Source organism: Anomalospiza imberbis, chromosome 26, assembly GCF_031753505.1.
Source record: "Anomalospiza imberbis isolate Cuckoo-Finch-1a 21T00152 chromosome 26, ASM3175350v1, whole genome shotgun sequence".
Classification (NCBI taxonomy): domain Eukaryota; kingdom Metazoa; phylum Chordata; class Aves; order Passeriformes; family Viduidae; genus Anomalospiza; species Anomalospiza imberbis.
In genome coordinates, this window is record NC_089706.1 from 1,044,766 (window position 1) to 1,070,798 (window position 26,033).

At 55.7% G+C, this 26,033-nt stretch overlaps 1 protein-coding gene across 1 annotated transcript in view; it reads left to right on the forward strand.

Moving 5' to 3' along the window:
- PLXNA2 (plexin A2) overlaps positions 1-26,033 on the forward strand; it is a 142,747-nt gene that overhangs the window by 39,571 nt on the left and 77,143 nt on the right. The window contains exon 4 of the mRNA XM_068173520.1: positions 20,533-20,667. Coding sequence (XP_068029621.1) covers positions 20,533-20,667 — 135 coding nt within the window. The remainder of the gene's footprint in view (positions 1-20,532; positions 20,668-26,033) is intronic.

Sequence of the window (26,033 nt, forward strand, 5' to 3'; positions counted from 1 at the left end):
CATTAAATTCAGGGCTGGCTTCAGCTCCACATCCCACCTTCAGCTCCGAGGGTTTGGGGTGAGAACTGGAGCGTCCAGGGGCACCTGCCAGAGCCAGGAACTTCAGCTCCACCTTCAACGAGGGGCCTGGGAGCGTTGGAGCTCCGGTGCCCTGCTGGAATTGCCAGCTGGGCTGTCAGAGAGCTGTGCTTTGGGCTGAGAGGAGCAGGTATTCAGAACTCATGGACTTGCTGGGCTGGATTTTAACCAGTGCTCAGTGGTGCTGGGAGAGAAGCAGAACAAGCTTTACCTCCTGTCCCTCCACCCCCATGGGATGTCCCCCAGGCTGGCTGCTCCACGGGAAGCAGAGAAGTGGGATGTGGGACAGGGAGTTGATGTTGCTGCTGGTGGTGGCAGCAGGGAGGCATCGCCAGGTGAGACGCAGAGACTTCACTCCGTGTTCCCTCTCTTTGGGCATTCCCACCTTGTTCCCTCTCTTTGGGCATTCCCGCTGAGCCCAGCCCTACTCTGCTGAGGGCTCTGAGCTCACAGAGTCACCAGCCCAGCTCTGGTGACCCCATTTGAATACAAAACCCCACAGGGCACCCTCGGGCAAGTCCCCAGCACCTTTAGCCACGGGACCTGCACGAAGCTGGAATGGTCCAGACAAATGATGTCCCTTGCCCAGCCACTGCTGAAGCTCTTTGTGCGCCTGAGCTGGGGTGGAGAATCCCCAAACAGGAGCAGGCAGACCCCACCTTCCCGGGCTCTGCTGGCTGCTCTCTCTCCTCGGCATCATTCAGAGCCGTGGGGGATGTGATTTGCATTCCTTACGGCACCGTGGGATCTCTGATCCCCTTTGGGAGGAGATTAAACGAGATTGCAGCGAGGCTGGCAGGGAAATTGCTCCAAATTGCACCTCTCGTGGCTGTGCACGCACAGAGCTGCTCCCGGGAAAGGGGTGGGAGCGGGAGAGGGACAGGGTGGGACAGGGTGGGACAGGGTGGGACAGGGGGCTCTGTCACCCAGGGACACTCGAGAGGATGGTGCTCCATCACAGGGGAGCTGATCTGAGCAGGAGCTGCTGGAATGGGAGGCCAGGCAGCATCTTTTCCTGGGAGAAGGAATGGGAGAGGAAGGTGGAGCGGGCACTGGTGGGATCTGGCTGTCGGGATCTCGAAGGGAAAACTGTGGGATCAGGCAGGGCTCTGCTGAGAGCAGCTTCCCCTCCCACCCCAGTTCACAGGAGCGATCAGGATACACGTGTTGGTGTTTAATTACATCCCAGCAGCCAGCCCTGCTCCTGCTCCTGCTCCAGCCACTCCCGGGGCCACCAGCGCCGTGACACCGAGGGCACCGCAGTTCATTTAAAAATGCTTGGATGAATTTATTAAAGAGGGGCTGGATCCTCTCTGTGCCAGCAGCGTGGCAAGCTGCAGGTGGGGCCCCATCCCTGCATCCACGGGGACCCTGTGCCACCCCCATGTCCCCGTCGTGTCCCCCTGCCCAGAGCTCACTAGGGCTGTCCCTGCACCCCCACTGCTCCACAGCTTCTTGGAAGGGACACCAGGGCCCGGCCAGTCCCACTTTCCTTTCAAAACGCATCCAGCTCGAGGAGCTGCAGTGTTACTGGAGCAGGAGGAGCACCTGTGCCAGCTCCTCTTTCTCACCTCCTTTTGCCTCTTTCTGCTCAAGCCTTTTGCTGGGACATCAGCAGGGACCTGGGCATTATTTATTGATTCTGCAGCAATACAGAGCAAATCCCTGCAGCACTGTGCTGGTGTTCCCTGCCCACAGCCCCGAGAGCAGGTACTGGGAGGGAAAAGAGGGTCAGTTTTATCTCCATTTTACAGCTGGACGGGAGGACACAGGGATGTGCCCAAGGCTGTACAAAGATTCCTGGAGCTGGGTGAGGAGGCCAGAGCCCCCAGCTTCTGTCCTGTTGCAGGGAAAAGGCTTGCCACAGTCCCCTCTACAAGCCCTGTGTCCTTGACTTGTGGCCAAAGGTCTTTAATGTCAACCCACCCCAAAGTCACAGTGAGTGCCAGACCTCGGACAGGGCAGCAGCGTCTCCCAGTCTGGGCTGGCCTGGAGCCAGAGCTCCTGGGCAAAGGCTTTGTGTCTCAGCCCAGAGCCCTGTGCTCCCCCTGTGCCCCCCTGTGCCCCCCTGGCACAGCTGCTGCTGCTGCAGGTTCAGCTCTGCAGGTTCCCACAGTATGGTGCCTTCTCCACAACCTTTCCTGGCTGTCTCCAGTGCAGGAATCCAGATGGTTCTTCTCCTTCTCCCACACAATCTGCTCACACCAGGCTCGGCTGGAGCTGTGGAAGGGCTGGCAAACCTCTGCTTGCATCAGGCGGGACTGAGAAGCTTTGGGGGATTTGGATGCCTGCTGGATGCTGCAGAGAGCTCTGCCCTGAAGCTGCAGGCCGAGCTGGGGGTCAGGGCTGGTGGCACAGAACAGCAGTGAGGGGTTTCAGGCTGATTTTCAGAGTTCAGGTAACACAAACCCAGTGCAGCTGTTTTAATCTGGGGGCAGTGTGAACATCTGGGCTCCCCTGCAAGTGTTCAGGGCCAGGATGGATGGGGGTCTGGGGAACCCAGGGGATTGGAACGGTCCCCCACCATGGCAGGGGGTTTGGAATCAGATGATCTTTAGGGTCCCTTCCAACCCAAACCATTCTGGGGTTCTGTGAGGTGTGGCACAGATGACTTTGGCGTAAAAGCAGGCTGCATTGTCTGGCTTTTAAGCAGACACTGGAATGGAGAAGCTTTTGTGTGAGTGAGAGCAGCCCAGTCTGTGCCAGAGGTCCTGACCCCAGTGTGGCCCCCCAGATCTCTCCTCTAAGGAGAACAGTCAGCTTGAGAGCCCCGAGCTCCTGGGAGACGGAGCTGGAATCACGTGGAGCCTTTGGATGCAGCCTGGATCAATCGTGAAGGCTTTGCCCCCTCGCTGTGTAAAACATCCAGAGCAAATGTAGAGTGACAGGAAAGGGGTCAGTGGTCTGGGTCACCACCGAGGTGCTGGAGGAGATAATCAGAGCCTTTTCCTTCCAGTTCAGTGCCTGCCAAAAACACCGGAGCGCCTCACCAAAGTGCGGGGCGCGGCCAAGCGTGAGCACTCAGAGAGGCCAGCACCCGGTGTCTCCACCCCGAGTGGCACCAGCAGCTCAGCTCTGCTCTGCTCTGCCCTGCTCTGCTCTGCTCCACGGGCTGATGACCATTTGGGGTTTGTGAAACGTGAGCGTTGCCCCGTGTCACCTGGGAGGTGGCAAACTTCTCTGGGATGCTTTTGGGAAGTGTTTTGTGCTCCCTGGGGCTCAGGGCGGGTGGAAGCAGCCAGCCCGGATTAGCACTGCTGTTAATAGACCTTGAGAGCATCTCTGCTGCAAATGGGGCTGGGCAAAGCCATAAAATGTGGTGATTTAACAAGGCCAGACCCCAGTAACCCTGCTCTGAGGGGCTTCTCTCCTAAGCTCTCCCAAGGAGCATTTTGGAGTTTGCTGCTGTTTAGTCCAAATCTTCCTCCCCAAACAAAGCTTTGGTGCCTATTGCATCTCCAAAAAGGGTCCCTGCCAGGGATATTTTGACAGAAAGTGTGATAAAATATAACACAGCAGATACCATCCCCCTTACAATTTATAAGGAATTTTGTAACCCGAGGGGATTCATTCTATATCATGTTACAACACATAGTATAGATCCTGTCCTCCTGCTTGCTGTTTCTTTGCACACATAATGAACAAATCTGCTTGTATCTGAAAAGCTCTTGTGGCTGGGTTTGAGCTAATCAAGTTCTCGTCTCCAGCATCTTCCCCTCACTTTGTCCCCAGATGATCTCACAGTTATCCCGACTTTCTCAAAAGCACAAAATAAAACACTTTCTGTGAGAGCTGCAATTGCTCTTGACAACTCAATGGTTCTTTGGAATTTGGGAAACCACAAAAAAAAAACCTCCCAGGCTCCTCAGTTCTGCTCCAGATCCCTTCTCCATCTCTTCCCTGTCATTTACACCCCGTGGAGTGGGTGGGAATGGTGGGAGTGAAATGCTGGTTTAGGAGCTTGGCGATAGGTGGGGTTTGGAGGCACGCAGGCAATTTAGCAGGGATAATCAATGGGATTTGGGCATTTTTGTGAATCTGTCTTTGCTGCTCGACGGGCATTTGTGCAAATGCTCGACAGCTTGAGATGGGAGATTTGTTCCCTGCTCCCTCTCCCTGTCAGCTTTTATTTGCCTTCTGTTGCCCTCCTGCACAATCCATAAGCCCTCCTCTTTTGCATGATTGTCTCAATTTGCATTTCCAGCAGATCCTCTGACATTTGGCTGGACTCTGGGTGAAACACTCCTTGAAATTAGTCCGCACGTTGAGTTTGTTCTGGGAAGATAAGAAGGGAAGTGGCAGGGGGGCCTGGGGGGAATTACACATGTGAAACTGCACTGGGAAAGGAGCACCAACAGTCAGACTCGAGGCCAGCAATATTTCTTTGGGATTTGTTTGGGAAGCAGAATTTGTCACCGTGGGCAATGGACTCATCTCCTTCACCCCACTGGCTTCCAATCCCGGCACAAGCCCGTCTGAGGAAGCCAAAGGATAAATTGTCTGCTCGCCTGCTCTGGAGTTGCTCTGTAGTGCTGGCAATGTGAGACTGAGGAGGAATTTTAATTTCATGCTGTGTAAGAAGAGTGCATGCAACAGTAGCAGCCGTATGGATTTTCATATGAATAGAGTACAGTATTCATAACAGGGCAGCAGTGTTGTCCCGCAGGTTTGCATTCTTCTCCTTTCTTTGCTGTTCTCACATTCCCCTTGCTGTCCACCCATCCTCGCACTTGCTGAAATGGAAAGTATGTCCTTGCCAGATGGGTGTACAAAGTGACGAGCCTGTTTCTCAGTTAGATGGCAATTGGCTTCAGAGACCTTTTGTTGCTTTAATTCCTGTGCAATCCAAGTGCGAGTCTGTTTTGCTTGAGAGGGAACATTTTTTAGCCTGGTGCCTCTCTTGCTCAGCTTTGCGGGTATCTAAGCACGAGCACTTTGCAGACAGTGGAGCCCATTAATGCTGCTCTGTCTCGAGATGTCTCTAAAATTACAGGACTTAAATCACTTGCTTGGAGGGGGAAGGTGGGTCCTGGGAATGGCTGATCCGCAGGGATGGGTTGTGTGGGGCTGGACTGGGTGCTTCTCACCCCTTTCTCGTTCCTGGTGATCTCTTTAGTCCTCACACAAGAGCTGAAGTCACCTCAGCAGCAAAGAATTCGGTTTGAAAAACGTGTCACGCTTTGTTCGGGGGAGGTTTTGTTTTATTTGATTTTAAAAATGTGTGTGTATTTGTTAAGGAAGGAGCCTGTAGTGATTTTTCTTGAGGCTGCTGATCTAATACATTCTGCACAGCCATAAAATATGCTTTAGATAAACTTCTCCTCCTAACATCTGTGAGGAGCACTGCTCTGCTCGTTTCCATGCTAAAGCGGTCGTTAACGCGCCGACACATCCCGGCACGTCTGTCAAACCCAATCAGTTTTGCCAGGTAGGGCAGGTGGATAAATCAGTCTGCCTGCACACGCTGCTCTTTCTGATAGCCCTGCACGGCAGGAAAAGGCAGGAATGGGGGAAATCCTTTTCCTGGCTGCCGGGGAGGTGTGTGTGTGTGTGACGAGCGCAGAAATCGCGGGATTGTCGGCGCAGAGCGAGCCTGGACGCCCAGCTGGGGAAACGTGGCTGGAGAAGGGGTTTGCAGCAAAGCAAGCGGTTTTCTCTCCCACCCTCGTCTGCCCCTTTGACAGCTGCTGGCAGCACTCTGAGCTGGAGCCCAGCAGTGCCGGATCCGGCTCCATGCATTCCCTGCCAGCCAGCGGGAAGGGCAAAGAAAGCCGGCAGCGTCTCCAGATGGGCCTGGCCTGGCCGTGCTTCACTGGGCCGGGCTGGGCACAGCCCCACACCACTGCCACAGCGGCCCTCGCTAGGGAGAGAGCGGATATGTTGGATGCTGGTAAAAGTTTCCTCACTGGAAGAGTGGTCAGACACTGGAACAGCTGCCCAGGGAAGCGGTGGAGTCACCATCCCTGGAAGCGCTCACCGAAGGAGCAGAGGTGGCACTGTGACCTGGTTTGGTGGGCGCGGTGGCACCGGTTGAAGGTTGGGCTTGATGATCTTGGAGGTCTTTTCCAGGCTGAAGGATGCTGTGTTCCACAGGAGAGGGGGGACGGTAGCTTTGGCCATGGCCCCAGCCCCAGGCTAACCCTGGTGACAGATGTGGCAGATGTGTCCCAGCAGGGAGTGACACCTCCAGGCAGTTGGGTTCAGTGGTTCCCTCCATGGCTCACATTGATACATTAAAGAGTCCAGCACACCCATAATTAATGAAATACAGATTTTCATCTGAAATCATTGCCTGAAACAGCTCCCTAATGGAGGGAGGGGTGGCTGGGGGGGACAGTGGGAGCGTGTCCTGCCTGGGCACGTCCCTTCAGCCAGGGCACCAAGGACTGAGCTCCACCGGTGCCACCCAGCCAGGGGGAGCAGCAGCAGAGCCTGGCAGAGCAGGGCACACCACCAGCTCTGAGCCCTAAAGAACAAGTGCCTGTCTGGGTAATTCCAGGAAAATCCCACCAGCCTGCAGGATGAGACAATTGCCACCAAAACAATCTGAGGACGGTGAACTCACAGTCAGGTTCAACCAAATAATTCCACGTTGAATATGGTTGAGTTCCTCTGAGGGCTGGTGGGTTCTTCCCCAGGGTAATTCCAGGAGATGCTGTCATGGCCTGAGAAGGGAGAGGCTTCCCCAGGTATCTCTGAGAGATCCTCTCACACCTGAGAAGGGTCAGGTTTGTGCCTGGCAGGAGCTGGCGTTGCTGCCTCTCCTCAGCCCGGCTTAGAGAGGCTGTTAAGAAGCCGTTTCAAGTGCAGGCTGAGAGGGAAGCTAAAGTGACCAATAAAGTCTCTCTCCAGCACTTGTAGAGCCTTTGGGATCCTCTTATAAATCAAAGCCTGCAGGTAGACTCAGGTGCTGGAGGACAGAAGCACAAACAGCATTAATGAGGCCGCGGAACATCATCCCCGCGGTGGCAGAAGCAAAGGGGAGAGGGGTTTATCTTGCAGAGCCTGTGCCTCTAATGATGGTGCAAGTCCTTCAGAAGGAAAAAAGGGACAGTCTGGGGAGAAGGACCTTCTGGGCTGGCTCATTCCCAAAGATCCAGGAGCTGCTCATGTTGCCTGCCTGCTAATTGGAGTTGGCTGTAACTGATTTAGAAAGCGATGGCCTTAGGGAGCTGAGATTGTTGTTTGTGTTTGTCTGGGATTAAATACAGATGGAATTAAAACAAAGCAGGGGGGGAACCCCACAACAAACCCTCGATTGCAGGAGGAAGCTTTGATGGAATGAATTCCTGCTGCCGGGTCGGGGTCTTGGTGCCATTCCCATGGAAGCACCAGGGAAACAATGAAAGGGTAGAGACAGAAATAGAAAGCAGAAAGATGAGTGGACTCTGATGAAAGGAGTCATATTAATAATGAAAACTGGAGGGTTTGGAGCTGCTTCAGAATGAATTTTCAAGGCACAGAGCCCCGCGAGAGCAGGGGCTTTGGTGGCTGCCTCAGCCCTTTGGTGGAAGCACAAACCACAGCACTCCAGGTGCTCAGAGCAGGACCCGGCTCGCAACCAGGCTCTGGAAGCACAAACTGCAGGAAGAGACAGGGAAATACCTGCTGGGCTGGGCTGGCCAGGCCAGAGGCCTCCAGCACCAGGAAAATTGGAGTCTCGCGGCTTTAGGTCACGGCAAGGTTTCTTCACAGCTGAGTGCAAACCACGACACAAGCAATAGATCATGACAGTGACAAAGCACGAGGCCTGGAATCATTAGCAGATTACTCTCTGCAGATGTGTGGGTGTGCAAGGGGGGCTGTGCTGGCTCTGGAGCCATGGGAAGAGCAAGGCAAGAAGGAGCTCAGCTCCTCTTACATTGAGCAGTGGCCTCGTGCACAGAGGCTGCTGTGACTGCCAGCACTCCCTCACTGGGAAAATCTGTCCTGGGAGGCAACTTTCCATATCAGTTCTGAGCCTTGGCTCAGTGCATAGCTCCTGTTTTAAAAGCTTTAGGAACATTTGATACGTGCTCTCTTTTTAGTGAGAGCAAGTCAAAGAACCCCCGTTGTTAGAGCTGCAGCTTCTGGGGGCAGGGGATGGAAAACAGCCCCAGTGGTGTCCCTCAGGTCACCTCAAAGCTGTCTGGAGGTGACTGAGCAGCTCCCTTTCCTCCCAACACCTCCCTCTGTCCCTTTCAGCACCCCCAGCACCTCTCCCTGACTCCTGCAAATCTGCCAGTGCTCACTAAGGTGAACCCAGGACTCCTGAGATTCCTGGGCCTGGCTGCACAAACAACCAGGGCTGGCTCTGACCTGCCCCTGCAGGGAATCCAGTGCTCTGTAGGGATTCAGGCTGGAAGGCTGGGGCTGTGTGATGGTCCTGAGCTTCCTCCTCACACAAGGGGGCTGGTTCTGGGGTCTGCAGTGTCCCAGGCACAAAAACTCTGCCTCTACAGCAGCAGCAACCAAAACTGCCAAAACTGGGACCGAGACCTTTCTCCAAAGGCAGAAAAACCCTTTGTGACACTGCCTAGGACGAGGAAGAAAATCCTCCTTGAGACACTCCAACAAATACTCCCGCAATAATATCACTTTCAAACCTGTGTTTCAGGAGGCTGGTGTTGAGTCTGAAGATGAAGGTGTGACTGCTGAGAGCTGGAGGTGTCTGTAGTTTGAAAGAAAGGGAAATAGAAATATTTGACAGTGGCTTCAGCAGCTCAGCTCCTTGTTGCTGGCGATGGATGAAATGGTTAAGTGAAGGTGTCTTGTCTCTGTGCTTTCTTGGTTTCTCTGCCTCCCTGTTGGCACACACATCCACATTCTCTGTTCCTCTCCCATCTGCTTCCCCTTCCCAAAATTCAAACATTTCACTCCTAAAATTTTGCCTTCATGTATATGAATGAAAGAGAAAAATATCACTGCAAGCCATGAGGGCTCGGTGGCTGGGATAAATTCTGATCTGCACCACAAAACCCCTCGGAGGCGTGGTCACCTCCAGCTCTGCCTGGTTGTGGTGCTGCTGCTGAGCATCCCCCACGAGGAGACAGTTTCTCCACCAAGGTCTCAGTTGTGACTCTCAGATGCTGAATTTAGGCAGGCAGGGGTGGTGCTGCCCCAAAATCTCGGTGTGATCACTGAGATGGGGGTACCACTCCAACAGCAGCAGAGAGGGGGCTCTGGGTGAGCTGCTGGCCTTGCTCCATGCCCAGCCCCTCGGGGATGGAACTGGAGCTCAGTGCAGCAGCAGTTTGGGGGAGATGAGGCCCCTGGCAGCAGTGAAAGCACTCAGAGCTGTTTAGGGAAGCAGCCCGTGAGGACAGCACAGGGGGGAGCGTTCCAGTGTTGAATTACTGAACCACACACGCAGTATTTGCCCAACCAGCTAGACCTGAATTGCTGTTCAAACACTGCTCTGCTGCCTGACGTTGGCAATCAGGGAGCTAATTACACTGGATTAGGGTTTTTCTCTTAATTACATGAAAAATTTAGCGCGGCTGATGTTCACGGGGCTGCAGGGGATTAGGGCGGAAGCCATGTGTTTATCTGCAGGTCAATTATGGAAGCAGAGCAGGAACGTGCTGGGGCTTTGTCCCTGCCATCCCCACGCCCAGCCTGAGCCCATCTTCTACTGCTGACTTTGGGCCACGGGCACCAGGAGGGATTGGCTGTGCTGGCTGCTGGGGGAAGCAAAGCAGGGCCTGGGGGCAGAGGGCCTCTGTCCTGCTCCTGTGGGGTTTGACAGGACAAGAGGACACAGCCTCAAGCTACGTCAGGGAAGGCACAGGTTGGATATTAGGGAAAAAATTTTCACCGAAAGAATAACAAAGTACTGGAATTGTCTTCCCAGGGAGGTGGTGGAGCCACCATCTCTGGATGTGTTTAGAAAAAGCCTGGACATGGCACTTGGTGCTATAGTCTAGTTGAGGTGTTAGGGCACAGGTTGGACTTGATGATCTTAGAGGTCTCTTCCAACCTCATGATTCTGTGATTCTGTGATGCTGTGATTCTGTGATTCTGTGATTCTGTGACAACTCTGGGGCAGCTCTGCTCCCCCTCTCCTCTGCTCAGGATCTACAAGCAAAACCTCTCAGCACGAAGCCAGCTCAGGCCGCTGTGTCCCGCTGGACCAGGGCATTCAGATTGTGCTGCTCGTGTGTTCCAAACCCACTTTCAGCTCCGGCCCTGCAGCCACAGCCCCTTTTTCCCTCCCTCCTCCCAGTCTGGGGGTGTCTGACATCACTTTGAGCTTTGCCTGTGTCACTGCTCCACTTGCCCTCGTGTCCCTGTGGCCACCAACAGAGAGCTGTGGCACCAGTGAAGTGACCCTGTGACGGCCACCAAGGCCAGCAGCGAGGCCTTGGGCACATCCTCTCAGCTCTTTGTGGTTGTTTTCCCTGTGAAGGGGTGGAGAGGGGTGGACAGGGAAGCTCTGTGTGCACTGGTGGCTCTGCCAGGACAGGACAAGGCTGTGGCTGCCCCGCAGGGAATTTCACGGTGCTTCAAGTGCCAAACCCAGCCCTGAGTCCTGCTTCAGAGCTGCACACAGAGCACCAGCTCCTGCAGATGCCTCTCCTCCCCCAGCTGAACTTGAATTCAACTCTGAATTTGGGAATTTGAGGACCTGCAAGCTGATCCTGCCACCCATGCAGAGCAGGGCAGGGCAGTGTGTGCTGGCCCAGCTCCGGGGAGCTGCAGCTCCAACCTCCCAGGGCAGGGATGGACAGGGACAGAGGGACAGGGACAGACGTGTGCTCTGAGCCCAGCCCAGCAAACCCCACTGCATCCAAGGCCATGCTGAGCAGCGTTCCATGTGTTGCATACACAGATTATTCAGAGCCAGCTCATCTGCTTATCTGCTGATTAATTCTGAGATGCTGCAAAGGGCATGTGCCGAAGGCTTAGGGAGTTACAGTGCGGAGATGGAAGAGATTTTGCTTTTTATTTTTATTTTTATCCTTGATCTGCCCCAGAATAGCACTGGGGAAGCAGCTCAGAGGGGCAGGAGGAGCTTTCCTCACACACCAGGAGCCTGAGCTACCTCAAACCTCTGTCTGATGGACAATGGGGCATGGATGAGCAGACAGGGAGAGATTCAGCCCCATGGATTTATATCACAGAGCCTCCCATCAGGAGAATTCAATGCTTCCAGGACAGGGAATGTACCAGCCACTGTCCCTGGGCCCCAGCCAGCCCTGCTGGTCCTGCCTGGTGCCTTCCTGCAGGAGACACATTGCTGCAGCTCCTGCGTGCCCAGGGGTGATGAAGCAGCCCCAAACACGGAGCCAGTCCCTGCTGGGAGTTTGCCAGAGCCCAAGCAGGCTGCAGGGCAGGGGAGGGCTGGAGGGAGCCCCGGGGCAGTGCCAGCTTGCCCGGGGCTCTCTGTCCTCACACGACCTCCCTGCAGGGCTGCACCTGCTCCAGCCTCTGTGCGGGTCAGGGCCGGGCAGGAGACAGAGACTGAGCCCTTTGTGAGGCTCTGCCCCAATTCCTAACCAAAAAATGCCCATTGCCACCTGCAGCCCTGCGTCCTGCTGGGCAGGAGCGGCCTGGGGGAGCAGCAGGACATGGGAGAGACTCATTTCCTGGGATCTGAGCTAAGCTGAGAGCTCAGTAATTTTCTCACATCCTCTGCCCGAGCAAGGTTAGATCTGATCAGTAACACATGACTGGCTCTGCATGCACAATGAAACCAAAAATATGCACGGCCTCCTTGCTCACCTGATCGCTCCTGCCTGACCTGGAGCAGTGCAGAACCACCAGGCAGGATTTATCCACAGGTTTATAAACCCCAAAGACAATAAAATTTGGATTCTCTTATTTCCTTCTGGGTTTTGGCCTTCGGCAGCTCCGAGTTTGGCTCATGTTCCAGCATCCCCGGGAGGTGCTAGGCAGGAAATCGAAGCCATTTGAAACATATTACTTACATGATGTTTTCAAAAATGAAAGAGAATAATATTTCCTGAGGAACTCTGTGGCTCCCACCTGATCAGCTGGAAGCCGTGGCTTTGGAGAAACAGGGTTTTTGTGTGGCAATTTTTGACAGTCATTTAGTTTTTTCCTCCTTGGGGAGAATCACGACTCACTGAAGCTCGTTTAGAGTAAACTTCACATTAGACAGTCTTGTCTAAGTGGCTTTTGATGCCATTTTACATGGCCACTCAAGGTCAACAAAGCAAACTAAGCAAGACCAATCCCTTCAGCTGTGAAATGCAGAGCTGGAGGAGGATGTTCCTGGGGACACAGAGAGCCTGGCACGGAGCTGTGCAGGATTATTCAGCTGGAAGGGCACAGGTGAGGTGTGGACAGATAACACAGATGCAGGGCTGTTCTGGGGCTTTGGACAAGAGCTGCAAATGGTTTGTGACAAGCAGATACCTGGTGCCTCCCTCGCCCTAAATAACACCAGAATAACACCAGCTCTGGGCTTGCTCTCGTGTTTTCTGTCCCTCACAGAGGCTGAGGCTCAGCACCTGGCCCTGTTTTCCTTCACTTGGGCTGTTTGTCACTCCCAAATGCCTCTCACACCTCCCTCCATCCCTAAGTGTGTCCTGCAGGCAAAGCCAGGCAGTTGTGAGTTTCTGTCCTGGCTCATGTGTCCCTTTGGGTCACTGCTAACACCGAGCCCAGCTCTGGCTCAGGTAAAAGGGGAGAATGAGGGTAAAGAGTGGGAAAAGGCAGGGAATGACCCGGGGTTTGTGGCACCCAGAGGGCTGAGGGGCAGCCTGGGGTGTGTTCACCCAGCTAACGCTGCAGTGCTGCTCCAGGCTGCCAGGGCCACGGAGAGCAGGATGCTGTAGGAATAAAAACCCCTCTCTGCCTGCTCCTGGAGCTGTCCCACCCTTTCCTCACCTGGGCTTTCATCTGCTTCCCAGCTGGCAGGGCAGGAGCTGGATCGGAGCTGCACAGAGAGGGAGCAGCAGGGCTGAGGCAGGGGGAGCAGAGGCTGCGGAGCAGCAGAGGGGTCAGCAGCAAAGGGGGCACCTGCAGAGGGGTCAGCAGCAGAGGGGTCAGTGTGCAGGGGTGTCAGCTGCAGAGGGGTCAGCAGCAGAGGGGTCAGTGGGCAGGGGGGTCAGCAGCAGAGGGGTCAGCTGCAGAGGGGTCAGTGTGCAGAGGGGTCAGCAGCAGAGGGGTCAGTGTGCAGGGGTGTCAGCTGCAGAGGGGTCAGCAGCAGAGGGGTCAGCTGCAGAGGGGTCAGCAGCAGAGGGGTCAGTGTGCAGGGGTGTCAGCTGCAGAGGGGTCAGCTGCAGAGGGGTCAGTGTGCAGAGGGGTCAGCAGCAGAGGGGTCAGTGTGCAGGGGGGTCAGCAGCAGAGGGGTCAGTGTGCAGGGGTGTCAGCTGCAGAGGGGTCAGCTGCAGAGGGGTCAGCAGCAGAGGGGTCAGCTGCAGAGGGGTCAGCAGCAGAGGGGTCAGCAGCAGAGGGGTCAGTGTGCAGAGGGGTCAGCAGCAGAGGGGTCAGTGTGCAGAGGGGTCAGCTGCAGAGGGGTCAGTGTGCAGGGGGGTCAGTGTGCAGGGGGGTCAGTGTGCAGGGGTGTCAGCAGCAGAGGGGTCAGTGTGCAGGGGGGTCAGTGTGCAGGGGGGTCAGTGTGCAGAGGGGTCAGCTGCAGAGGGGTCAGTGTGCAGAGGGGTCAGCAGCAGAGGGGTCAGTGGGCAGGGGTGTCAGCTGCAGAGGGGTCAGCTGCAGAGCCCGTGGCACAGCACCACTCCCCTCATTCCTGCCTCTGGGAGGCCAAACCTCACCCCTTTGATGGTTTCCTTGATGGGTGCTACAGTGGAAAGCCTGGAGCAGTGCAGGGCTGGTAGCAAAGCTGGAGGAGCACCAAGACACCGCTCCAAAAACCAAATAGGAGGGGCAAGGGAGAAGGGAAAGGATGAACAGAGGGAAAGGATGTCCCTGCTCCCTGGGGCTCTGCACTGGGGACAGATTAGAGAGGACAGGGTTTGTGCCCTAAGCTCTCCTCCTTCTGGGCAGGAAAGCCCCAGGATCCTGAGTGTTCCACCCTTTGAGGGTTGTGTTTGATGCTGCTGGAAGGTGCAGGGCTGCTGGCCCTGGACCCCCAGCAATTGTCTCTCTGCAACAAGTGCTCCAAAGGAAAGGAGCTCTGCTCCTGCTCAGCATTCCCTGGTCCCTGGGGCCCCCCAGATTAACAGCCTTTACCTGCTGCTTTTGTACTGAGCCCTCTCCTGCACTGGATTTCCTCAGTACTAGAGAAGAAAATCTTTTGGGCGCCTCATACATCATTTTCTACATCTCACTGCTGGTTTAGCTGATTTAGGGCTGCTCTGTGCCTTGCAGAGCTGGTTCCAGCACCAGGGTGTGCAGAGCCTTCCTGGGGGCACAGAATGGGAAGGAGCTTCCCTCTGGATGGGAGGGAGAGCTGGGACTCCAGGAAAAGACAATGCTGCTGATTTAAAGCACCATCCAAAGCAATCCAGCCTCGCCAGCCCAAATTTCATTCTAATGAACCCAGCCCCGGAAGAATACTACTTAATTAATTAGCAGCTCATTTGCATGAGGTGGCATGTTATTAAAGTTCTGCTGCTGCAAGTAGGGCTGTGACAAGGTATGAGCTGACAGCTTTTCAAATAAAAAGTCTTTTCAAGGAATGATCTCCTGAACTGGCAGCTTTGTTCTAAATGAGCCTCTCATGCAGTAATAAATTAAAGACATGGGGCTGCTGATTAGGCTCTGCATGGTGCCTCTGTGCCATCCTCCCTGCCTCATCCTGCAGGAGCAGCTCTGCACAAGGGTGGAGGGAGCAGAAGGGTGGGAGAGGGAAATAAAGGCCTGGAGGAGGAAAGAACCTCTCCAGTGACAGTTTCTCTTAAGGGTTTGTCCTGTCAGGATGTCTGAGCTGCTGCTTCCCCTCCAGAACCCTGCAGAAAGGCAGCAAGGGATCCTTCCCCTGATCTCTTTCCTCGTGGGGTTGGGAAGGGCTGTGTTGATGGAGGAAATGCTCATGGAATCTCTTCTCCTGGCAGATCCAGCACTGTGGGTGCACAGTGTGGGGCAGGGAGGCTGGGCAGAGGCTGGAGCCCCCTCCTGCCCCTGCTCAGGTGCTGCCCACATTACCTGCCCACACTGCTCCCCTCTGCCCTCCCCTTTACCAAGGAATAAGCCCAGGCCCAGCTGCACAGCCAGGAGAGTCTGCAGAGCCTGCAAGGGAGGAATTGTCTGAGCCGAGGGCAATTTCATCCATTGGGAAAGGCAGGTTCCAGGTGAGAGGGGACCTGTGTGGCCCTCCTGGGGGGCAGGGGGAGCTGGGGGAGTGTTGGAACAATGCCACCAGGGCCTGAAATGCAGACTTTGTGCAGACTTTCTCCCCAGGGTTTTGCAAGGGCAGCCCCAGCAGTGATTAGTGAGAGTGTTTAATGTTCAGTCGGACAGTGTGACTCGGGAGAGGATGGATTTTCTCCTCCCTTGGGGAGCAGACTTGGTCTCAGGAGCTGCTCTGCTCCCAGCCTGACAGTGCCGTGAGCTCCTGCAGGGAACCCATCCATCGAGGCTTTGGGGCAAAGACAAAGGTGATGCCCACTGTGACAGAACCATTCCGTCCTAATTTGGGAGAAATGCATAAAGAAAATGTGACAGGAGAGAAAGAGACTGGGAGAAGAGGGAGCCCGCAGGTAATGACGTTCATTGGATATGCTGATTTGAATGGAATGTGCATGTAAGGTTTGTCATTAGCTTTCTCACAGACACATCCATGATTTAAAGGAAAGATACCTAATGGGATTCCTGTTTCACTTGAATTCCGAGGGGAGACTCCCCACGTGGAGCCCAGTCCCATTCCTGCTGTTCCTGCCTGGCTGGGCTTCTCCCCTGGATGGGGACATGGTGAGGGATCCTGCTGGGGGCCTGGGGCCCTGGCACAGCTGCATCAGTAAATTCACACCCCACGGTGTGGGGTGGACTGGCTGAATGATCCTCAGAAACCCCCACACCCCTCTGGGTTTGGTAATGACCTGAAATGGGTCCAGCCCAGATGTCAGCGGGGAGTCTGGGGGGTTCTTTACTCCCAAAATTTCACAGAGGGCCTGAAGGGCTCTTGAAAACTTTTTGGGTAATAATTTGCAGTTCCAGTCCTGGATTCTCCCCTCCTGGAGGTTGCTGTGGGGGTCAGAGGTTGCAGGACCAGGAGTTTCAGGCAGGCCCAGCTTTTCACTTCACTGCCTTTACAAAAATCAACAAGTTCAGGTGGTGCCTGCTGCTCCTGGCCCTGGGAATCCTCTCAGGAGCCCCTCCATTGCCTCCCTGGCTCTTTCCCTGGCTCTTTTCCTGGCTCTTTCCAGCCCCTCCATTGCCTCCCTGGCTGTTTTGGAAGCACAAAGTGCTTTGGGAGCCATCAGGCACCTGCAGAGGTGGGGAGAAGCTGCAGCTCTCGAGGAGTTAATGGGTGGCCTTGCTGCAGGGTCCAGGCTGGGGAATCAGTCCCCTCATGCATGGACTTATTCAGCTGTTTTTTCTGGCATCAGGAATTCCATCCTGAGTCAGCCTGCTGGAAACACCCCTAATGAAAACAGACAGGTAATTTAATCATGGAAAGTTCCTGCAAAGAGATTCGATGTCTTCTAATGGGAGCCTGCTGGGAGGGACTGGGAGGGAAGGCAGAGAGATCCCAGCACTGGCACTGGCTGGGCTCGACACCTGAGGAGAACTTTCCTACACGAGGTGTACTGGAGCTTCATGTCAGATTAGATCCTTGAGTGGCTCCTACACGGTGCCACAATGGGGTATTTTGCTAATCTCTGGTGATAAAGCCCAGCTTAGCCTGCATCTGCATTGTGGGGGTATTAGAGAGCTCAGTGTGAGCTCCCCGCACCCAGCACATCCTGCTCCTCCACGAGGGGCTGCCCATGGCCCTGCGAGCAGGGATGAGTTTGGATTTGCAGATTATGTCGTTAGGCACTTCTCAGGAGAGATTCGTAAACACCCAGCAGGAGGGAAGGGGCTGGGTCTGGCCCAGGCAGCTCCTCGGGCTCCCGTCCGAGTGTGGCAGCCCGCGCTGTGTCCTCCTGGGCTCTGCTGTCCCTCTGATCCCTGTTTCCAGCTCGCTGAGGTGCCTCTCCCCACACCTGTGCTCCACCCATGCCCACCCTGCTTCCCCTGAGCCCCTCTCCTGAACCCTTCCCACGCCCCTCACCCTGTCAGGAGAGGGAGGGGACAGAGCCAGGCGGGACCGCTGGAGCCCAGCCCCGTCCCTGTGCTCCCCTCTCCCCCATGGCCGTGCCAGGACCAGCCCTGGATTCAGGATGAGCCCGAGGTGAGGGTTGGTCCCACCCCTGCTCCAGGGACAGCTCAGGAGCTGTCAGGCCCCGGTAGGGCACCCATACGTGAAGCAGAGGAATTATTTCCCTCTCCAAACGTCAACAAGAAGCTTCCTGCTGGGTGAGATGATCCTTTTCTTCTTCCTCGTCCGCAGAAATCATCGCTCTTCTCTGACATCATCATTTGTTGCCATGGAAACCCAGCCCTGAGCAAGAGATGCAGTGGAGCATCCTGGTGTCCGTGGGTGCCCCTCGGCCTGGGCTGTGGGCAGGGGGCTCTGGGGGTTCAACACCCACCCAGGGAGGGGGGCAGCGGGCTCTGCTGTCCCCTTGTCCTGTGCCCGGGACCACTCAGGGTGACAGAGTCCCTGAGAGCCCCAGGGCTGCTCCCTGGCCCCTGTGGGCACAGGCAGTGCCCAGCACCCCGTGCTGTGCCCCAAAACTCCCGTTCCAGGCACCAAGGCCATTCCAGGCTCCCATTCCAGGCGCAGCTCCAAGGCCTCAGCCAGGCTGGAGCCATCGGGCGCTGTCTCCAGCCCAGAGCTGCAATTCCCAGTTGGAATTGGTCTGCACCGGCCTTGTCCGGTGGTATCTCTCTTTATTAGCCCTGTCTGACCTCATTACTAGAAGGAAGCTCAGTTTAACGAGTGCTGGTGCCCTGGGGGAACGCTGGAAAACAGTTGTTTTTCACAAAGGCTGCTGATCCTTCATGTCCGGAGCTCTCATTCCCGTCTGCCCATTAATCAGGCGTTTGCCTGGTGGTGGCTGTGGATCCCTGACAGCCCAGCGTTCCTGCTGTTTATTCCTCAGGTGATTTTTGTCCCTCTGTCCCTGCTGCAGGCTGGTGGCTCCCAGAGCAGCGTGGGTGACTCAGGTGGCAGCAGCCAGTAAGGCACTGGGCTCATACTGGTGTGAATCTGCCTCTAATTCTTGGCATTTCACGGGGGCTGTGACGATCCTAATTCTCACAGGTTCAATTAAAGCAGGATTTGACCTTCTGCCTTTTGGGGGATTTTGCTTTCTGAAAATTCAGGGCTTTCGAGGCAGGCTTGGGCTGGCAGCTTAATCCTGCCAGAGGCTCCTGTGCCTGACTCTGGGTGCTCAGCAGACCACTCACATCCCCACCTGATGTTCTTTTACAGCACTGAACACTCAGGAGGTAAAGGGAAAAGGAGAGAAATCCAGAAAATGAATGTGTTTGTGTGTACCCAACGTGTCTGTGCAGGGCAGGAGGCACCGGGGCTCCTTCCAAGGGGAGGATTTATTCCGAGAGGGTGCAGGGAGCGACTCTGCTCTCTGAGCGTGAAGATCCCCCGGGATTTCCAGCTGGGGTGGCTCATTTCTCAGCTAAATCATAAGATGCTTAACAACCTGCTCTCCTAGCTGCCGGGGACGTGCACCAGAAAAAAGAGCCAGCCCTTTCTGTGCTCCTCCTGCCTCTTCCGAAGGTTTGGCCTTGGGGTTTTCCTGCCTTTGGCTCCGTTATGCAGCCAGACAGGGAATAATGGGGCAGCAGGACGGGCCGGGGCAGCACAGCCCGTGGCATCTCTGCGATACGGGGGTGGCCCCGGGCCGCGTTCCCTCCCCTGGATGGGCAGCAGGCGCATCCCGGCAATTCCCGGCAATTCCTGGCACATTCCCGGCAATTCCTGGCACATTCCCGGCAATTCCTGCCTCATTCCCGACATATCCCAGGACATTCCCGGCAATTCCCGGCAATTCCCAGCACATCCCGGCACATTCCCGGCAATTCCCAGCAATTTCCAGCACATTCCCAGCAATTCCCGGCTCATTCCCTGCAAGTCCCGGCACATTCCCGGCAATTCCCGGCTCATTCCCTGCAAGTCCCGGCACATTCCCGGCAATTCCCGGCTCATTCCCTGCAAGTCCCGGCACATTCCCGGCAATTCCCGGCTCATTCCCTGCAAGTCCCCGCACATTCCCAGCAATTCCCAGCACATTCCCGGCAATTCCCGGCTCATTCCCTGCAAGTCCCGGCACATTCCCAGCAATTCCCAGCACATTCCCGGCAATTCCCGGCTCATTCCCTGCAAGTCCCGGCACATTCCCGGCAATTCCCAGCTCATTCCCTGCAAGTCCCGGCACATTCCCAGCAATTCCCGGCAATTCCTGGCACATTCCCAGCACATTCCCGGCAATTCCCAGCACATCCCGGCACATTCCCGGCAGTTTCCGGCACATTCCCGGCACATTCCTGGCAGTTCCTGGCACATTCCCGGCACATTCCCGGCACATTCCTGGCAGTTCCCGTCACATTCCCGGTACATTCCTGCTAGTTCCCCGCTCATCCCGGCTCCCCGGCCCAGCAGCGCTGTCGCTGCGGGCCCGTGGCTCTCCCAGCCCCGCACACGCCGCGTTCCCATCCCGCGCCTCTCCAAACACGCAAGTCCTGGTGGGAAAGACAGTGTGAAGAGTTTGTTTATCCCGCTCCCCTCCCCGCGCACAGCCCCCGAGGCCATCAATTATTAACTTTGGGAAGAGAAGCGGCTGCTGGCAGGGATGGGGCTTGTCACAGCCTGAGCAGGTTTTCCTGCGGGAGCAGGGAGGTGTTTTGGAGGCATGGAGGGATGCTTGGAGGGATGGAGAGACCGTGTGGTGCTGTGCCAGAGCTCTGCTCGCTCGGCACAACGGGCTGGGCTGGCCTTGCCTCACTGAATCCTGCAGACAGGAAAGCGGCAGCAGCATCTCCAGGTTTTAAGAGGGAATGATGCTCCAGGAGGATTCCGTGGCAGGAAGAGGTGATGGAGATTATCCAAGTGTCATTCAATAGGTGTCTAGAGAATTAAAAAATACCTCTGCAGTGTCTTGGCTTTGCTGTTGGCTGTAGAGTTTTGTGGTCTCCTTTCAGGTTCGTTTTAGAGAGAATCTTAAAAGTTTACAATTTTCCTTCCCCCTGGATGGTCAGTCATAGCTCACTGGCGGTCTCTGCGCTCGCCTTGCAACCACAAAACTCATTATTTCTCCTGGATTGCCAAAATCACACTGGCTGCAGTGGAGACGGAACATTTGCTCCAACTCCTGCTCCCACACACTGCCTCCGCTCTGTCTGCAGTTTGGAGCTGAGATTTTTGAATTCATTCCTTTTCCTACCTCCTCCTCCCCGCCTCACCCCACCACCCCCAAAACAAAGCCGGAGTTTGATGCTGGGAGGTGGCCTCTGAGCCGTGCGTGTTCTCTCCTGCAGATCCGGGCAGACGGGCCGCCCCAGGGCGGGATCCAGTACGAGGTGGTGCCGGTGTTCAAGGACGGGAGCCCTGTGCTGCGGGACATGGCCTTCTCCACCGACCACAAGTACCTGTACGTCATGTCAGAGCGCCAGGTGAGTGCCTGCTCCCCGCCCTGCCCGCGGGATTCCAGCTCCTCTCCCTCACCAGTGTGCTCTGGAGCTCAGCCCCACGTGCTGGGATGGAGACAACACTTGCAGGGCCAGGAGGAGCTCGGGTTTTTCTGCCCCTGAGCAGAGATTGGCATCAGTGCTTGGGGGAGAGCTGAACCTGCTTGTTCCTGGCTGGAAGTGATGGGAACTGAGCTGGTTTGGGGCTCGGAGCCGTTCCTGCCCCGGCCCTGAGCCGCAGCGGTTGCAGAGCTCGTGCAGGGTCTGTCTGGGAGCATCCTTGAGCACAGAACCCCAGAATCCCCGAGGCTGGAAAATCCCTCCAGGGTCATCGACTCCATCCTGTGCCCCATCCCCACCTTGTCCCCAGCTCAGAGCCCTGAATGCCACCTCCAGCATTCCTGGGACACCTCCAGGGATGGGCACTCCAGGCCTCCCTGGGCAGCCCCCGCCAAGGCCTGAGCGCCCTTTCTATGAACAAATTCTTCCTGAAATGCTGAATTGGTGGTGCCTCGCTTTCTCTCTGTTTCTTTGTCTGCTCAGTTATTTCCCAGCGTGTTTGAAGGGGCTGCCAGCGAGTGCTGCTGCTGCACCGAGGGGTGGCCAAGCCCCATTAACCTGCCCCTGCTCTGTGCCAGCTCTGCTCTTTTTTGGGGTGGTGCCCACCCCAAAAAAGCACAACCCAAGTGATTACGATGGGAATTGATGGCTGGCAGTCCCCGAGAGGTTGGTGCTGGGGGAGCCTGAGTGATGTCAATAATCTGGGGCCTTCTGTTCTTCTCAGAGGCAGAGAACCCCACAGAGCCCCCAGCACTTAGATTTTGGGGCTCACTGGCTCTGCTGAGCGTTTTCCTGGCTGTTCCTCACACCTAGGGGCTCAGACAATAGGCCTGGTGCCTTGTGGGTGCTGCAGGCAGGGGAGGGGCTGCCCCTGGAGGTGTCTGGGTGCTGTTAAACTGTTCTGTGTGGACTGAAGCCCAGGTCAATGACAGCTTTCCAGCTGTCCTCCCTCCCAGCTGCCCTGAGGTGCTGCAGGGAGGCGTTGGTGTGCTCAGGGATGTTCTGATGGAGGTAGAGAACAGCTCTCCCTGTACCTTGCGCTGGGAGCTCCCAGCTCCTCCCAGAGACAGCAGAACTGCTTTTCTGACCTACAGCAAGAAAAGAAAAAATTGGGAAATCCTTTCCTTGGTTATAAAGTCATTTGAAAGCAGGGAAGGAATGTTTTAGAAGAGGGCAAATTCTTCCCCCTGCTGAAAGCCTCGAGTGAGTGAATCCCTGAGGCTGGGGAAAGCATTTTGTGCTTATTAGAGCCACTCAGGGACAGACACTTGCATGAACAGCCACAAATTTCACATCCCATCGCAGCTTGGGCTGGGATTATATGGCAGTAATGAGGATCTGTGCAAACTTTGCAATTGAATTATTCTATTCAAATGCTTGGTCACTTTGTGCAGGAGCACGTGCTGCCCATGCTCCCAGCAGGGAGGAAAGGACCCCGTGTGGATCTCAAACAGTTGAGGAACTGTTTTCATTAGGAGCAAGGTCCAGGGGGAATGCCTCTAACTCATCTTTTATGAGGCAACAGTGTCTTAATATTCATCAAAGCACTAATTTGCTTAATTGTGAAACAAAAAGATGTGAAGAGAATTAGCAAATAATAGAATATTCCTGGAACATTAATTCCATTTCCAGCCACGGCTCTGCCTTGGGGAGACTCCAGGAGCTGGGGGCTGTTGCCTCTCATTCCTTGCAGGATTTGCCACAGGATTTGCCTGTTGCCCTTGCAGCAATGCGTGCTCTGGGTCCCAAAATCCCAGCACCTGATGCATATGGATCCTGTCAGCTCCTGTGACCCCAGTGCCCCCCTCCTGCAATGTGATAGGTCAGCAAAGGGCAGCCAAGAATATATTTTTCCCTGGTTCTCTATAAAGGAGGCTGATGATTGAAAAGGGTCAGAAGCAAGAGGAGGAGGGAGGTGCAGTAGCTCCAGGGGGCTCAGGCTGTAAATGGTGGGAGGTGCCCTCAGAAGGACTGAGAGCACACAGCAAAAAACGGCCTGAGAAGGCTGGAAATGGAGAGCAAACCGAAATTTGCCACGGCAGAATGCCACAGAGAGCAGCTGCTCCTAGCAGGGCTGTGCTGCAGCTAGCGTGGGGGGAGGATTGTCCGGAGCTGGGGTTTGGTGTCTGAGACACAGCCAGGCCAGTGCCTGTGTCACACACGGCCCTCGAGGCACGGCTGGGGCTGTGCCCTTCACCTGGGGAAGGTGCCCCCCAACGGAGCTGCTGGCTCGTCCTGAGCCCCTCTGGGCGTGGGGACAGCTCTGGGATGGGGTCTGGGGACAGCTCTGGGATGGGGTCTGGGGACCGCTCTGGGATGGGTCTGGGGACAGCTCTGGGACGGGGTGTGGGGACAGCTCTGGGATGGGGTCGGGGGACAGCTCTGGGATGGGGTCTGGGGACAGCTCTGGGATGGGGTCTGGGCATGGGGACAGCCCTGGGAGGGGTCTGGGGACAGCCCTGGGAGGGGTCTGGGGATAGCCCTGGGATGGGGTCTGGGGACACCTCTGGGATGGGGTCTGGGCATGGGGACAGCTCTGGGACGGGGTCTGGGGACAGCTCTGGGACGGGGTCTGGGGACACCTCTGGGATGGGGTCTGGGCATGGGGACAGCCCTGGGAGGGGTCTGGGGACAGCCCTGGGACGGGGTCTGGGGACAGCCCTGGGATGGGGTCTGGGCATGGGGACAGCCCTGGGAGGGGTCTGGGTGCAGCCCTGGGACAGGGTCTGGGTGCCCCCAGGACGGGGTCTGGATCTGGGTGCAGCCCCAGGAGAGGTCTAGGGACAGCCCTGGGGCTGGGGCTGGGTGCAGCCCTGGGACAGGGTCTGGGCATGGGGACAGCCCTGGGACAGGCTCTGGGTGCAGCCCTGGGGCTGTGGGGATGCTTCCCAAAGGATGGAGGGAGCTCCTCGGCACAGAGCCCAGCTCCCTTCTGTGCAGGCAGCAGCCAGGACCAGCTTTGTGCAGAAATGCAGGGAAAAGAGCCTCTCCCTGCTCAGATCTGGAGCTGTGGCTGCAGGCACAGCCCTTCCCCATCCCCTGGCTCCTGTCCCAGCCCTGTCTGTGCTTTGCTCCAGTTTTTTCCTCCCTCTTTTTTTGAGCTCTCCCTGAGCCTTTCATGTCTCGCTGCCAACTCCTTCCAAAGCAGAATATTTGACATTTGATTTCACTCCCACAAAGCACAGAAGCAACAGTTGCACAGCCCAGTCCGGGGGAGAGAGGAATAAAGAAACTTTGCTTCCAGGCACTAGGAGCTCTTGAACCACTCGGTTTAAGGGTGGTTATTAGGAGCTTTCAGGTTCCCTTCCCACATCACCTGGTTTCAAAAACTCAGAGGGGAAAAGAGAAGTGGTTCTGACAGGGTTTAAAGCAGGAATTAATTTCTCGGTGGAGCAAACAAAGCCCGTTTCTGCACACGGGCCGAGCAAGGCTCGGGAAGAGCTGGATGGAGATGATGGAGATGGAGATTGAGATGGGTGGCATTGCAGGAGCTTTGTGGGGTTCCAGGGTGGGAATAGCACTGGGTCTGGCGGGTGCTGGCAGAGTTAATCTCCCCAAAATCCCAGTTTTTGCGTCCTGTCCCCAAATTCACCATGGGTTCTGTGGTGGGGGGACCAGCACAGCCACAGTGAGGGGACCATGGCTCTTCTCAGCCACTGCCCAGTGTGAGCTGCCTCACTTTTCACAGACAAATTCAATTAACAGTTCCTATCAGGGAAAAAAACACAAAAAATAAAATATTGACATGGAGTTGGTCACATTGCTGCTTCACTGGTGAGACGTGGGGTGCACCCAGGGCTGATCAAACAGCAGGTGAGGGGTTAATGGCAATGTTTGACAAATGTGGGGCCACCGACGCCCCCTGATTTAAAAATTCCCATTTTGTCCCTGAGTCTGTCACACAGCCCACACCAACAACCCCTGCACATGCAGAAAATCTTCTCTGCTTTCTCCCTTCCAGAGGGAAGGGCTGAGGCTCTCAGGAGAAGTGTTGCTGGTGCTGAGGAGAAGTGGCTCTGTAGTTCAGGAGCATTAATTGTCTGCGTGTCAGCGAGGCAGCTGGGTTTTTTCAGTGTCCGAAAGCTCCAACTCGATCAGTCCTGTGTGATTTGATGGCCCCAAGGCTGCAGGAGCCCCTTCTTCTGCCTTGGCTCCCGCTCCCCCCAGGCAGCCCAGCCCACCCTGGCAGGGCTGTGGGCACAGGCATTATGTAAGCATCAGCAAAACTGGGGCCAAAGATTTTCGCAACTCTCGACAGAAGAAGGAATTTGGCTATTTTTAAGGCAGGAGTGAGAGGAGCTCAATCAAACCCGGGGCAGGGATTGCCAGCTCCAAAAGATTTTACCACCTAATCAAGGGCTGCTGACGTGGAATTTAAATCAGCAGGATCGAAATGCTCGCAGGAAACGCTGGCTGGCAGGAAGATCCTTTGTTAGTGGTGAGGAAAACATCCCAGGAGAGCCCTTTCCACCCCAGCCTGTGGATCAGGGACTCCTGGCAGGTGCAGGGGCAGAGGGCAGAGGAGCTGGTCCTGAGCAGGCTCTCCCTCTGCCCTCACTGCCTCTTCCCTGCCTGAAAACAAGTGTGCCAACATGAATTTTCCCTTCTTTACTTCCCGCTCTTTTCCCAGCCCATGACCCCTCAGCCGTTTGTGCTGCTCAGGTGAAACGCCCTGAGGGTGAGGTGCTGGGGGAACAGCAGCACCTTCCTCAGCAGGTGTGGGAACCCAGGACATCCCTCTGGCTGCCCTGGCTGGCTCGAGACCCTGGCAGGGGGCTCGGAGACCTTGGCACCAAGTCAAAAACACCTGTGGCTTTGATTTTAGCCCATGGAAAAAGCTGCCAACTCTGTATGAGAAATTTCAAGCCATAAGGGTTTGAGTAGTGTGGTAGTTGAGTTAACACAGGGTGGAAAAGTAGAATTTTGGGGTTTTTAGAATGGGGTTCAAGGGGACAAGATGGAGGGATTTGGGCGTGTCCTGGCCTTCTTCTCCTTCTCCTTGCCCTCCATGTCTCGCTGTGATGGTGACACTTTTCTGTTGGTTTAAGGTACAGACACACTGTCCAACAGAAATGACAGATATTGGCACGTTATTGTAAACATGGCACATGGAGTTTTTGGTATAAAATGTGAACACCGCCCTGAGGGCAGACAGAATGCCATGGCCGACCTGCTGGACAGAGCTCAGCAGGGCAGAGAGAGAATGTTCTGGATAAAGGAAAACAAACAACCTTGAGAAACCGACCCTACGCATTCAGACTCCTTCTTTGGCTGCACGGGCTGGGAAACGA